We start from the raw sequence: 13,603 nt of genomic DNA, 5'->3' as shown, positions 1-13,603 counted from the left end.
TGAGTAGAGGAAGGAGAAGCCCACTAACAAGTGGGGTGTTGAATGTTGATGTTTAGAAAGTTGATTTTTTTTCGGTTTGCAGCTCAACCAATGAATCTATTATCGCTCTCTTCTTAATTGATTATCAATTCTTCCTATTTCTGCTACCCTTTGTAGAGTCAGTGAAATTATGGATTGAGAGAAGGGGCAAGAGATAATCATGTTCTCCGGCGCCCTCTTTAGGTATTCTATAGGTTGGGAGCACTGCAGGGAACTTTTCTTAGCACTTAAAAAATAAATTCTCACCACACTTCCATTCACCAGGAAATTATATATATTAAATAGGGAATTGGTAACTTACTAAGAAATATAACAGATGTTTACAATTTTTTTTTTTAAAAAAAAAGAGAAAATAAAATACAAAACGAATGAGTGAAAGTCCCAACACTTCCAAAGGAACATTACCGTCCATGATCCAAAGTCAAGCAAAAAGCTATCAGCAGTATTGAGGAAATCAACTTGGTTCTCCTAAAACATGTTCGAATTAGAGGCACTGCTAGCAAGACCCAAAATTCAAAATTGACTTCACAAAGGCATACCTAACAAACTTGTAAAGGCTAAAGTAACTTAAAGTTGCGTTATTACTAGACCAGAAAGACCAGGTTTCATTATCTGGCGTCATCGATTTTCATCTGGGAAAAGACATCATCACATGCTTCAACGTAGGAGCCATCATCCATCATAACAGGCATATTGCTTCCATCCATCGCAATGCTAAATGAAGGCAACCGCTGTACATTGGGCAATGACAATCCTGCAAAACCATCGACTGCGCTGTCCTCATGTGGTTCTCTCCGCTTTACAGTTTGCTGAAGCTGTAATGAATACTCCAAGTCCCAGACAACATCCTCCATGGTGGGGCGATCAGCACCGAATTCTTGTAAACATTTCTCTGCTGTCTCAATAAATCTTTTTTGGGAGTTTGGATCAATCTGACCCTTGAGTGAAGGATCAACAATCTCTTCAAGCGACCCTTCTTTCTTGCAGAGCATTGCCCATTCAACCAAATTCACTTGCTTCCCGGGAAGCATGGCATTAATTGCTGGCCGTGCACATAGCACCTCGAGAAGAACCACTCCAAATGCATACACATCAGATTTATCCGTCAACTGTTGGGACCTAATATACTCAGGATCAAGATAACCAAACGTGCCTTTGACAATTGTGCTGACATGGGTGTCATCAAGAGGACCAGTTTTCGAAAGGCCAAAGTCGGCAACTTTAGCAACATAATGTTCATCAAGCAAGATATTAGTGGACTTGACATCACGGTGTATTATTCCCCCAGCTGAACCTTTGTGGAGGTATTGAAGACCCCTTGCTGCACCAATGCATATCTCCAGCCTCTGCTTCCATGACAAACGAGGCACATCTGAGGCATAAAGATGATCCTTCAAAGTCCCATTTTCCATGAACTCATAGACAAGTATCATCTCAGACCTCTCCTCACAATACCCAATCAAGGAAACAAGATGACGGTGGCGAATTTTGGAAAGAACCATGATTTCCGTTTGGAATTCTGGGAAGCCTTGGTTTGACCCTGGCTCACTCCGTTTCACAGCAATTTTCTTGCCATTTCTGAAAGTTCCCCTATAAACATTCCCAAAGCCACCCTTACCAATCAGCAACCTCGTGTCGAAGTTGTTTGTCGCAGATACGATTTCAGCAAGAGGTACCTTCAATGTAAGATTAAAATTAGGCAGAGGGGAGCCATTTATGGTTCCCTCAGTCGCCCTGCTGTGCGTACTCCCAACTACAAATACAGGTATTGGTGACCAGTCCGAGTTTTCCACTAGCTTTTGCTTCCTGCATTTGAAAGCCAAAAAGAATCCAACTGCCAAAATGCAGATTAGAACCAACCCTCCAAGCACCGAAACAACTACAAGAAGAACATATTTGTTTTTGGGCTCACTCACTGTAGGAACTGAACCTGACGTGTCCAGTATCTCCATTATTTCTAGCCCATTCAGATAGGCCTTTCTTTCAGTAGAATCATCCCTAGGGCCTATACTGATATTCATAGTTCCCGAATCATCAGAATCAACCACAAATTTGTCGTAGAATGGAATATTTAAAAGGCTAACATACTCGTAGGAATCGATTACCGTACTGAACCTACTATATATATAAAGATTGAATCTTACAACTCTAGCTGATGTTCCAACAATGTCACAGAAGTGAACACGAACGAGGTGTCTAGCATTCCTACGCACATTAAAACCCCAAGTTAGGTTGAAAAAATCAGCTTGCCTGGTAGAATTGATATGCATCGTTTGCGCAGTCTGGTAGACAATAGCAGGAGCAGTATACTGACTGGCATAAGCCGGGTCGTAACTAGGGCTAACGGAGTTGACTACATCATTTGCCTTGTCTGGATTATAAATGTAGTCGCTGTCCGGAACCCAGTTTCTCAATAGCGTGTCGTTTTCCGGTGTGACTTTAGGGCCTCCAACATTTATCCTGTAAATGGTGTGTAAAGCCTTAGACAGCACACCTTTGTAATCATTGGTGCTTCCTGCAGCAGTAACATGTCGGGCTGTATCATTGATCAGATCGTCAGGGGCAAGGAAGACTTCCATGGCATTTATAAATGCAAACGATGATCCCCGAGGAACAAAATACACTTTGAATTTGCCAGGATTGAGTATGCTAAGTAAGAATTCCTTTATTATAGGAGAGTCGCTACTGTTTTTGGCAGTGAAATTAAGCAAAAGTGAGAACCCAGAAGTCCAGACGTCAAAAAGCGCTGTGGAGAGATCAGTTGGAGTACTTGGGGAGGAGAAAGCAAAGAAATGGAGGCGAACAAAATAAGTACCAATAGTGTCGATATCGAACTCATAAAAAGCGTTGTGCAAAAAAACTCTTGCTGTTTGATACAGGGGCGATGCAGTTGAAGACCGGTTGCTCTCAATCGCGACTCTGTTCTGACCCGTAAAGGAAATGGAATTGGAAGTCGAGTCACTGGAATTCAAATCCCCGATGAAATTCCGTTGGCCGTTGTAGACGTTGGTAGCAGAGCCGCAATTGATGAAATACTTATCTGGGAGAGAGTAATCTGCCATGGACAGAAACTGGAGGGATGAGAACTGGAGGAGAAATAAAAGAAGGGCAAACAGAGGCGTATGGACTTTGTGGAACCTAAGCTTTTCCATGGAAACTGTGGAAAAAAGTTGCTTGCTTTACTTCCACTCGGAGGAAAGCTTATCTGAGAATTCTGGATCTTGAGGTTGAACAAGCTGGAAGGAGAGGTTCAGAATTGGCCTTTGTGGAGGACTTTGCAGTTGAAATATGGACCATCATAATTTTCCAATATAGACAAGTCTGCATCAATTTATAAGCCAATGATTTAAATACCCTTTATATTTAATAAAATGTTTACATACAGTAGAGGACAGTTTCGGTTTTTTCAGAGCGTAAACCAAGTAATTGAAACGTTGAAAGCTTTGAACTTTCCAAGATATATGAATGTCTCTTGCAATTGGATAGGGTATAGTTTTGGCATTAATTCTGGTTCATTTAGGTGAGGTTGCCGCGCTCTCACTGTGTAAGGACTTGGATAGTGGGAAGGAAATGATTGCGAGAGAGTAGAGGTAAAATCGTCATTTGGACTTTTAAGTGGACCATTTCAAACCTTTGAAAAGTAGATGTATGACCATTTCAAAGTATGAAAAGTAGAAGTAGAAGTAATTGAAACGTTGAAAGCTTTGAACTCAATAATTTGCTTTATACACATATAAATAAAATGCTAAACAACACAACTTAATATATATTTTAAAATTTTGAGTATAATGTTTCGTGAAATAATATTAATTTATTATTACTTTTGTAATGATTTATTTAAAATTTATTTTTTTTTTGTAAAAACTATCAAGTGATCTTTTAGAAGCTCATATGTCATTCTGGTAGGTAAATTAGTTTATCAAATTTTATACAAAATTTAGATATTTTTGTGTCACATTAAATATACGATGGTATAATTGAGATCTTAAATAAATTATTTTCTTGCTTAATAAAGTTTAGAGGATTAAACCTCTTAACTATTTTTCATATAAATCATCAATCTTAAATAATTTTTCTTATATTTTCATTTTGAATTCCATATTAAGATTTATAATATTGTAAAACAAAAAATTTTGGGATCCGGATGGATAAGTTTAATAATTTTTTAAACTTACTTTTAATTTAATTTCAGTGATGCCACATTTTTGAAAATAGATAATATATAAAAATTATACAAAATTCGAGATAGGTACGTCATAAAGTTGTATAAATTAATTTTCAATCTTCATGAGTATCGATCTAACCATCGAATTGTATTTATGGTGGTTTTTATTGAACTTCAATTAATGGTATTTAGAATTCAGGGTTTTTAAGGAATAGGAATTAAGGCTTTATTGGGGGTTTAGTTCTATCGGTGTTGGATCAAATTATACTCGCCGGCAAAGAAGAATTGGGGAAGAGAAAAAAAATAAAAAAAAAAATAAAAAAAAAAAAATCTGATTTTGATTTTGATTTTGGAAGAGTCACGAAAGCTTCTTGTTTTTTGAGGTGGGTGGGGGTACAACGCGTTAACGTACTCAAGGGGACATAATATAAATGGAAAATGCAACCCTTTTAGCCGGTGGTTTTGTTGGAAGTTATTATTGAATTTTTTTTATTTGTTATTATTTTTATTTAATAATTATGTAAATATTTTTGTAATAATATTATGAATTTTCTTTTAAAAGAAAACTTAAAAAATATATATAATAAAAAAATATAAAAATAACTAACAGTACGTACCTCCGCACGTAGCTGTAGATTAACCCGAAGACAATTGCCATAAGCTTTGTTTGGAAATATTATAAAGAATAAATCTTCCCAACCCCCCAATCCCCCAACACCCCACCTCTTTTTTATTTTTTAATATTTTTTTAATATATTTTTTTTAAATTTATTTTTTTTAAATTAATTTAATTAATTTATTTATTATTTATATATTAAATATTTGATAAAAAATAAAATAATAAAAATTAAAAAATAGGTGGAGTGTTGGGGGTTGGGGGGTTGTGTAGCATTACCCATAAAGCTTCGGGACTCCCTGACCACAAAATATCAAGGAAATTGTGTTGCTAATGGATTAAGAAACTTTAGCGCAGCAGGTAAAATTGTTTCCTCTCTCCTCCATTTCGCAGCTTTCAGTTGGACTTGTCTCACTATGCATAAATCTGAAGATCCAAACTTTTTTTTACATCAGCAGTTTTTATAGTCATAATTGACATGTATTTTTGCTTTCTTTCTTTGATCCATGGTGATAGTTATACTTGTTTTCCTATACTTTGAAGTTGAAAGGGATAGAAAAAAAAATATAGTATAAAAGAAGATGGAGAAGAGAAAAAGAGGGAAAGAGACATGAGGCCTACCCATTTGCTTTCTTAATTATTACTGAATACAAGGCATATATCCTTATTAATATGGAAATTACATTGAGATAAGATACAATAAATATCTTAAATATTATAAAAATAAAATCAAAGTGATTTGATAATTTTAAAAATCAAATTAAATTATTGATTTGATATTATCTTCAACAGAAGAACCAGAAAGCTTTCAAGACCCTTAAACTAATTTGAAACTCTCAAATTAATTAAAGAAAAATGCTTTAGTTATAAACAGGTCTTATAAAAGAGAAGTGTTATAGCTAAAAATGACAATCATGGTTGAGTCCACATCAACTTTACATGTACATAACTAAATTGATACACAACCCAAAATACAAAAAAACTAGTACTTCACAAAGGCAACACCTAAACGAAGTTTGTAGTGGTAGTGTAGAGGCTAAAGAAACTTAAATAGCATTATATGGTATCATTGATCAATTCTCATTTGGGAGAAAACATCATTCGTTTTAAAGGAGGAGCCATCATCCGACATAACAGCAATATCATCGCTCTTAATGGATGTGCTAATTGAAGGAAACCACCCTACATTCTGCGATGAAAATGTAGCTGAAACATAGATTGTGCTTTCCTCGTGTGGTTCTATCTGCACTGCAATTTGCTGAAGCTGTAATCCGTATTCCCACAACACATCCACCATTGCAGGCCAATCATCACCACATTCTTGTAACCATCTCTTTGCCGTCTCAATAAACTTTCTTTGGGAGTTTAGATACATCTGACCCTCGAGTGAAGGATCAACAATCTCTTCAAGCGACCCTTCCTTTTTGCAGAAAATTGCTCATTCCGCCAAATTCACCTGCTTTCCTGAAAGCGTGGAATTAATTGCTGGTATTGCACATAACACCACGAGAAGAACAATTCCAAATGAGTTTACATCAGATTTTTTCATCAACCATTGGGACATGATATACCCAGGATCAAGATAACCATTAATTGTGCCTTTAAGAATTGTCCTAACATGGGTCTCATCAAGAGAACCTACTTTCGAAAGGCCAAAATCAGCAACTTTAGCAACAAAATGTTCATCAAGCAAGATATTCGTGGACTTGACATCACGGTGTATGATTCCCCCATTTGAACCTTTGTGGAGGTATTGAAGACCCTTTGCTGCACCAATGCAAATTTCAAGCCTTTGCTTCTAAGACAAATGAGCCACATCTGAGGCATAAAGATGGTCATTTAGAGTCCCCTTTTCGATGAACTCAGAGACAAGTATCATTTCAGACCTCTCTTCACAATACTTAATCGAGGAAACAAGATAGCGGTAGCCAATTTTGGAAAGAACCATGATCTCCGTTTGGAATTCTGGGAAGCCTTGGTTTGACCCTGGTTAACTCCGTTTCATAGCAACTTTTGTGCTAATCTCGAGGGTTCCCCTATAGACATTCCCAAAGCCACCTTTACCAATCAGCAATTTTGAGTCGGAGTTGTTGGTCACAAATTGTATTTCAGCAAGAGGTCCCTTGAACTTGAGATTCAAATTAGGTATACTTCCCTTCTCCCTCGAGTGAGAACTCCCTCCTCCATATACAGGAAGTGGTGACCATTTTGAAGTTTCTACGAGCTTTGGATTCCCGCATTTTTAAACCAAAAAGAGGACGGAACTGAAGATGTTGACTAGAACTAACCCTCAAAGAATTGAACCTAGTACAAGAAAGAAATGTTTGTTCTTGTGCATGCTCACTGTAGGAATTGAACCTAATTTCTCCTGTATCTCCATTATTTCTACTCCATTCAGATAGGCATTTGTTTCAAGAGAATAATTCTTGGAGCCTATGCTGATATTCATCGTTTCAGAACCATCAGAATTGACCACAAAGATGAAGAAGAAAGGGACAGTCGTGTCGTAAAAGTCATTTGAATCGACCTTCCAACTGAATTTACTATAAATATTAAGATTGAAGGAAAGAACAGCTTGAGTTATAGCAGCATTGTTGCAAAAGTGAACTCGAACGAGGTTTCTAGCCCTCCTACGCACATGAAAGGCCAGGTTACGTTGAAAAACTCAGATTGCACGCTAGAACTATTATTTATCTCTTTGGCTTTCTGGTAGACAATAGCAGGAGCAATATACTGACTGGCATAACCTAGCTTGTAACTAGGGCTACTTGGGTAGGATACATCCTTTTCCTTGTCTAAATTAGAGATGCAGTTGATGTCCAGAATGTTGAAAACCACTTAAGTGTGAAACCAAGAAGTCCAAAACAGCTGCTCTACACCGTCCAACCTTCCACCATCCTATATTGTTGCCAGTTGCACATAGCTACTGCAAGTCCCAAGTCCTCATTTGTCAACAATATTGGTTTGCATTTAGTAAAACTTCTCCTAACTATAAAAGAAGAGCTCTGATATCTAAATTTGGTGGGGTAGAAAATAGAGAGATAGAGAGATTTATATTGATTGTTTGTAAGTTTGTATAAACATATTGAATTTAGTGAATTTCTACTACAGTGGACGTAGGTAAGTTTTAGAACTACTTAAATATTATATCTATCTTATTGATGTGTTTTTCGAACAGTTTTGAGCACAACAACCGGTATCAAAACTCTTCGTTCGTACTGTCTAGAAATCAAGTTGATTGAAATCAACTTTGACAACTCTAGGACATTCCTCGTGTCAAGACGAATCCGTTACCTCAAATGGAATTGCAAATAGCCTTCCGAGAGGAGCTGCACGCACCTCGAGAACCCTTGGACCGGAGTCCAAAAAGAGGAAGACTGAAGATGCCGAGGCTGTTGAGGGCCGTGAATCAATGAGAGAAGCTTCATTTACTAGCACAAGTAGTGCTGACAGCATCGGTGGTGGCCGAGTTTTGATATGGGACAGAGTCTTTACGTTGGCCTCTGGACCCAGCAGGATAGGCTCTGGCCATTAACAATATATATATATATATATATATATCTTTCAGAGATTTTCTCTGCTTCTCTCTTGTGTCATACTGCAATTTCTAAATTATGTATTGTTGGAATCACAGCTTTAGACTAGGCATTTATGGTTTTAGTGTGAAATTATGTACCGATATAGATTCTTGAATATTTTTTGTAGCGAACGTTTAGACACTCTCTTAGTATGTGAAGATATTATCTTGTGTGTTGATTAATGTGCTTTCTAGGCTTTAGAAATGGCTCATTATGCTGAACTTGAACCCAAACCCAATTTCCGAATAGAGAGCTAAGAGCAAAATTATGACAGTTAAAAACTGTTAATAATATAATATAAATCACCATTTATCTATTTCACAAAAACACGAGGCAATAAGGGTGTTTAATAACAGTTTTTGTAATGTATTTTGAAGTGTAGGGCTCATTTAAATAGTGAGATGAGATGAATTGAAATAGTTTATAAATAGTAGTAAGATTGTTGAGTTGAGATAAGATCAGATGGTTTTTTGTAAATTTTGTGTGTTTGAATTAGAAAGTGAGATGAGTTAAGATGGTATGTAAATAGTAGTAAAATTGTTGAGTTGAAATAAGATGAGATGAGTTTTTAAAATTATGTATTTGGTTAGGAAGAAAGATGAGATGAGATGATTTTGTATTAGGAAGTGATTTTAAAATAAATATTTAGATAAGAGAGAGCTTCTTAGTAAGAGTTCAAACTATCTCATTTCTAAATCCAAATGAACCTAACAGTAGTTATACAACCAAGGCCCAATACTTAAAAAGGAAAGGCTCATTTAGCAGCGGAACTAAGGTTGCTCTTTCAAGAGTAGAAGAACAGAAAGACAAAAAACAAAACATCTAAGACATTTTCACTTTGTTGGCCCAAATTTTCAAAGTTATTAATCACCAGTTTGCGTTTTTGGAGGTAAATTCTAACCTAATCATTAAAGTAAAAAACTTGTCATAAAAGTGCAAGGTGTAAGATCCACACGATTCTGAGCAACAAAAAAGTCATCAATGGCAGATTTATTGAAAACTTGAAGACCTCAGCAATGGAAATAACCAACAATATCATTTTTATGCAGTATCTCTACAAATAAGATTTCTTCTTCCCAATGGAAATAACCCAGGCCAATTGAAGTCTCAACAAATTCAGACAATACTACCTGGAAACCTCAATGATTCCACAAACTTTAGAGTCGTCAGCTGTTCTGTCTCAATAGTTTCCAACATCCAGAGTTTGCTGTGCGTGATAGTTTTGGCTCTATATTCAAAAGATTTAGTGGGTGTTGAAGATGAAGTTAGATTAGTAGAGGATGGAGAAGCCCAACTAACAAGTGGGGTGTTGAATGTTGATGTTTAGAAAGTTGTTTTTTTTTATTTTATTTGCAACTCAACCAATGAATCTATTATCGCTCTCTTCCTAATTGATTATCAATTGTTCCTATTTCTTGTTACCTTTGTAGAGCCAGTGAAATTATGGATTGAGACAAAGGGCAAGAGAGAATCATGTTCTCTGGCTCCCTCTTTAGGTATTCTATAGGTTGGGAGCACTGCAGGGAACCTTTCCCAGCAGTTGAAAAATAAATTCTAACCACACTTCTATTTGTGAAAAATTCTATATACTATACTACCATCCTATTTGCATCTCACTAAGTAAGATGTGACACATCTACTGCTATTAAATGATAATTTAGTGCATACTTCTTTATCATTAAATGGTGATAAATATGTTACATCATATATAGTGAAATGCAAGTGAGATAGTGATGTGTATAGTATTATCCATAAATTATATATATGAAACAGGGAATTGGTAACTTACTAAGAAATATAATAGATTTTTACAATTTTTTTTTAAAGAGGAAATAAAATACAAAGCGAGAGAGTGAAAGTCCCAACACTTCCAAAGAAACATTACCGTCCATGATCCAAAGTCAAGCAAAAAGCTATTAGCAATATTGGGGAAATCAACTAGGATCTCCTAAAACATGTTCGAATCAGAGGCACTGCTAGCAAGACCCAAAATACAAAATTGACTTCACAAAGGCATACCTAACAAACTTGTAAAGGCTAAAGTAACTTAAAAGTTGCGTTATTACTAGACGAGAAAGACCAAGTTTGATTATCTGGCGTCATCGATTTTCATCTGGGTAAAAACATCACATTCTTTAACATAGGAGCCATCATCCATCATAACAGGCATATCGTTTCCATCCATCGTAATGCTAAATGAAGGGAAGCGCTGTCCATTGGGCAATGACAATCCTGCAAAACCATCGACTGCGCTGTCCTCATGTGGTTCTCTCCGCATTGCAGTTTGCTGAAGCTGTAATGCATATTCCAAGTCCCAGACCACATCATCCATGGTGGGGCGGTCAGCACTGAATTCTTGTAAACATTTCTCTGCCGTCTCAATAAATCTTCTTTGGGAGTTTGGATCAATCTGACCCTTGAGTGAAGGATCAACAATCTCTTCAAGCGACCCTTCCTTCTTGCAAAGCATTGCCCATTCAGCCAAATTCACTTGCTTCCCGGAAAGCATGGCATTAATTGCTGGCCGTGCACATAGCACCTCGAGAAGAACCACTCCAAATGCATACACATCAGATTTTTCCGTCAACTGTTGGGACCTAATATACTCAGGATCGAGATAACCAAACGTGCCTTTGACAATTGTGCTGACATGGGTGTCATCAAGAGGACCTGTTTTCGAAAGGCCAAAGTCGGCAACTTTAGCAACATAATGTTCATCAAGCAAGATATTAGTGGACTTGACATCACGGTGTATTATTCCCCCAGCTGAACCTTTGTGAAGGTATTGAAGACCCCTTGCTGCACCAATGCATATCTCCAGCCTCTGCTTCCATGACAAACGAGGCACATCTGAGGCATAAAGATGATCCTTCAAAGTCCCCTTTTCCATGAACTCATAGACAAGTATCATCTCAGACCTCTCCTCACAATACCCAATCAAGGAAACAAGATGGCGGTGGCGAATTTTGGAAAGAACCATGATTTCCGTTTGGAATTCTGGGAAGCCTTGGTTTGACCCTGGCTCACTCCGTTTCACAGCAATTTTCTGGCTATTTCTGAAAGTTCCCCTATAGACATTCCCAAAGCCACCCTTACCAATTAGCAACCTCGTGTCGAAGTTGTTTGTCGCAGATAGGATTTCAGCAAGAGGTACCTTCAATGCGAGATTAAAATTAGGCGGAGTGGAGCCATTTATGGTTCTCTCAGTAGCCCTGCTGTGCGTACTCCCTACTCCAAACACAGGTATTGGTGACCAGTCCGAATTTTCAACCGACTTTTGCTTCCTGCATTTGAAAACCAAAAAGAATCCAACTGCCAAAATGCAGATTAGAACCAACCCTCCAAGCACCGAAACAACTACAAGAAGAACATGTTTGTTTTTGGGCCCACTCACTGTAGGAACTGAACCTGACGTCTCCAGTATCTCCATTATTTCTAGCCCATTCAGATAGGCTTTTATTTCAGACGAATCATTCCTAGGGCCTATACTGATATTCATAGTTCCCGAATCATCAGAATCAACCACAAATTTGTCATAGAATGGAATATTTAAAAGGACAACATAGTCGTAGGAATCGATTACCGTACTGAACCTACTATATATATAAAGATTGAATCTTAGAACATTAGCTGATGCTCCAACAATGTCACAGAAGTGAACACGAACGAGGTGTCTAGCATTCCTACTCACATTAAAACCCCAAGTTAGGTTGAAAAAATCAGCTTGCCTGGTAGAATTGATATCCATCATTTGCGCAGTCTGGTAGACAATAGCAGGAGCAGTATACTGACTGGCATAAGCCGGGTTGTAGCTAGGGCTACTGGATTGGTCTACATGCTTTGCCTTGTCTGGATTATAGATGTAGTCGCTGTCCGGTACCCAGTTTCTCAATAGCGTGTCGTTTTCCGGTGTGACTTTAGGGCCTCCAACATTTATCCTGTAAATGGTGTGTAAAGCCTTGGACAGCACACCCGTTGAATTACTGGTGCTTCCTGCAGCAGTAACATGTCTGGCTGTATCATCGATCAGATTGTCAGGGGCATGGAAGACTTCTATGGCATTTACAAATGCAAACGATGATCCCCGAGGAACAAAATACACTTTGAATTTGCCAGGATTGAGTATGCTAAGTAAGAATTCCTTTATTATAGGAGAGTCGCTACTGTTTTTGGCAGTGAAATTACGCAACAGTGAGAACCCAGAAGTCCAGACGTCAAAAAGCGCTGTGGAGAGATTTGTTGGAGTGCTTGGGGAGGAGAAAGCAAAGAAATGGAGGCGAACAAAATAAATACCATTAGTGTCGATATCGAACTCATACGAAGCGTTGTGCAAAAAAACTCTTGCTGTTTGATACAGAGGTGATGCAGTTGAAGACAGGTTGCTCTCGATCGCGACTCTTTTCTGACCCGTAAAGGAAATGGAATTGGAAGTCGAGTCACTGGAATTCAAATCCCCGATGAAATTCCGTTGGCCGTTGTAGACGTTGGTAGCAGAGCCGCAATTGATGAAATACTTATCTGGGAGAGAGTAATCTGCCATGGATAGAAACTGGAGGGATGAGAACTGGAGGAGAAAAAAAAGAAGGGCAAACAGAGGTGTATGGACTTGGTGGAACCTAAGCTTTTCCATGGAAACTGTGGAAAAAAGTTGCTTGCTTTCACTCGGAGCAAAGCTTATCAGAGAATTCTGGACCTTGAGGTTGAACAAGCTGGAAGGAGATGTTCAGAATTGGCCTTTATGAAGGACTTTGCAGTTGAAATATGGACCATCATAATTTATTATTTTTATTTATTATTATTATTTTTATTATATTTTTATTACTATTCATAAAATATATATATGAAATCACCGCACTTCTCAATAGCAATTTCCGCGCACTCACTGAGTTGGTACTTGGAAAGTAGGAAGGAAATGATTGCGCGAGACTTGGGGTAAAATCATCATTTGGACTTCTTAGAAGATTATTTGAAACCTTTCTAAAGTAGAAGTATGACGTGCCCATCCGGTTCATTCTTTTTGGTACCACCATTTATACATGCAGGTATTGGTGGATTAGAAGATTATTTATTTCACATGTTCCGCATGATGACACTTTTTTTGGTTTATCTATGGTTTCATCGTATAATCAAGTAGGATTAGGAAGAAAATATCTTCTATGGTATGTGAAGTGTATACACAACTAAAAGCGTCGGATTCAGGAATTT

The 13,603-nt window shown here is 37.5% G+C and overlaps 2 protein-coding genes and 1 pseudogene across 2 annotated transcripts; all 3 read right to left on the bottom strand.

Annotated features, from left to right (window-relative positions):
• Positions 1-295: 295 nt before the first annotated feature.
• On the bottom strand, positions 296-3,353 carry LOC122305027 (probable receptor-like protein kinase At2g23200). Its single transcript, XM_043117294.1, has one exon. It carries the CDS (start codon positions 3,189-3,191, stop codon positions 648-650), a length of 2,544 nt encoding a protein of 847 aa, XP_042973228.1. The 5' UTR covers positions 3,192-3,353; the 3' UTR covers positions 296-647.
• Positions 3,354-5,692: 2,339 nt separating this feature from the next.
• Positions 5,693-8,352, bottom strand: LOC122293282 (annotated as a pseudogene).
• Positions 8,353-10,183: 1,831 nt separating this feature from the next.
• Positions 10,184-13,147, bottom strand: LOC122305018 (probable receptor-like protein kinase At2g23200). Its single transcript, XM_043117283.1, has one exon. The coding sequence runs from the start codon at positions 13,026-13,028 to the stop codon at positions 10,488-10,490; it is 2,541 nt and encodes an 846-aa protein (XP_042973217.1). The 5' UTR covers positions 13,029-13,147; the 3' UTR covers positions 10,184-10,487.
• Between the last annotated feature and the right edge of the window lie 456 nt (positions 13,148-13,603).

The sequence above is a fragment of the Carya illinoinensis genome, chromosome 1, assembly GCF_018687715.1.
Source record: "Carya illinoinensis cultivar Pawnee chromosome 1, C.illinoinensisPawnee_v1, whole genome shotgun sequence".
Lineage (NCBI taxonomy): Eukaryota > Viridiplantae > Streptophyta > Magnoliopsida > Fagales > Juglandaceae > Carya > Carya illinoinensis.
Note: the sequence above shows the minus strand (reverse complement) of the source record. Positions and strands in the feature narration are given on the sequence as shown.

Coding starts and splice junctions, on each gene's coding strand:
- LOC122305018 (XM_043117283.1), bottom strand. CDS start 13,028: ATGGAAAAGCTTAGGTTCCACCAAGTCCATACACCTCTGTTTGCCCTT.
- LOC122305027 (XM_043117294.1), bottom strand. CDS start 3,191: ATGGAAAAGCTTAGGTTCCACAAAGTCCATACGCCTCTGTTTGCCCTT.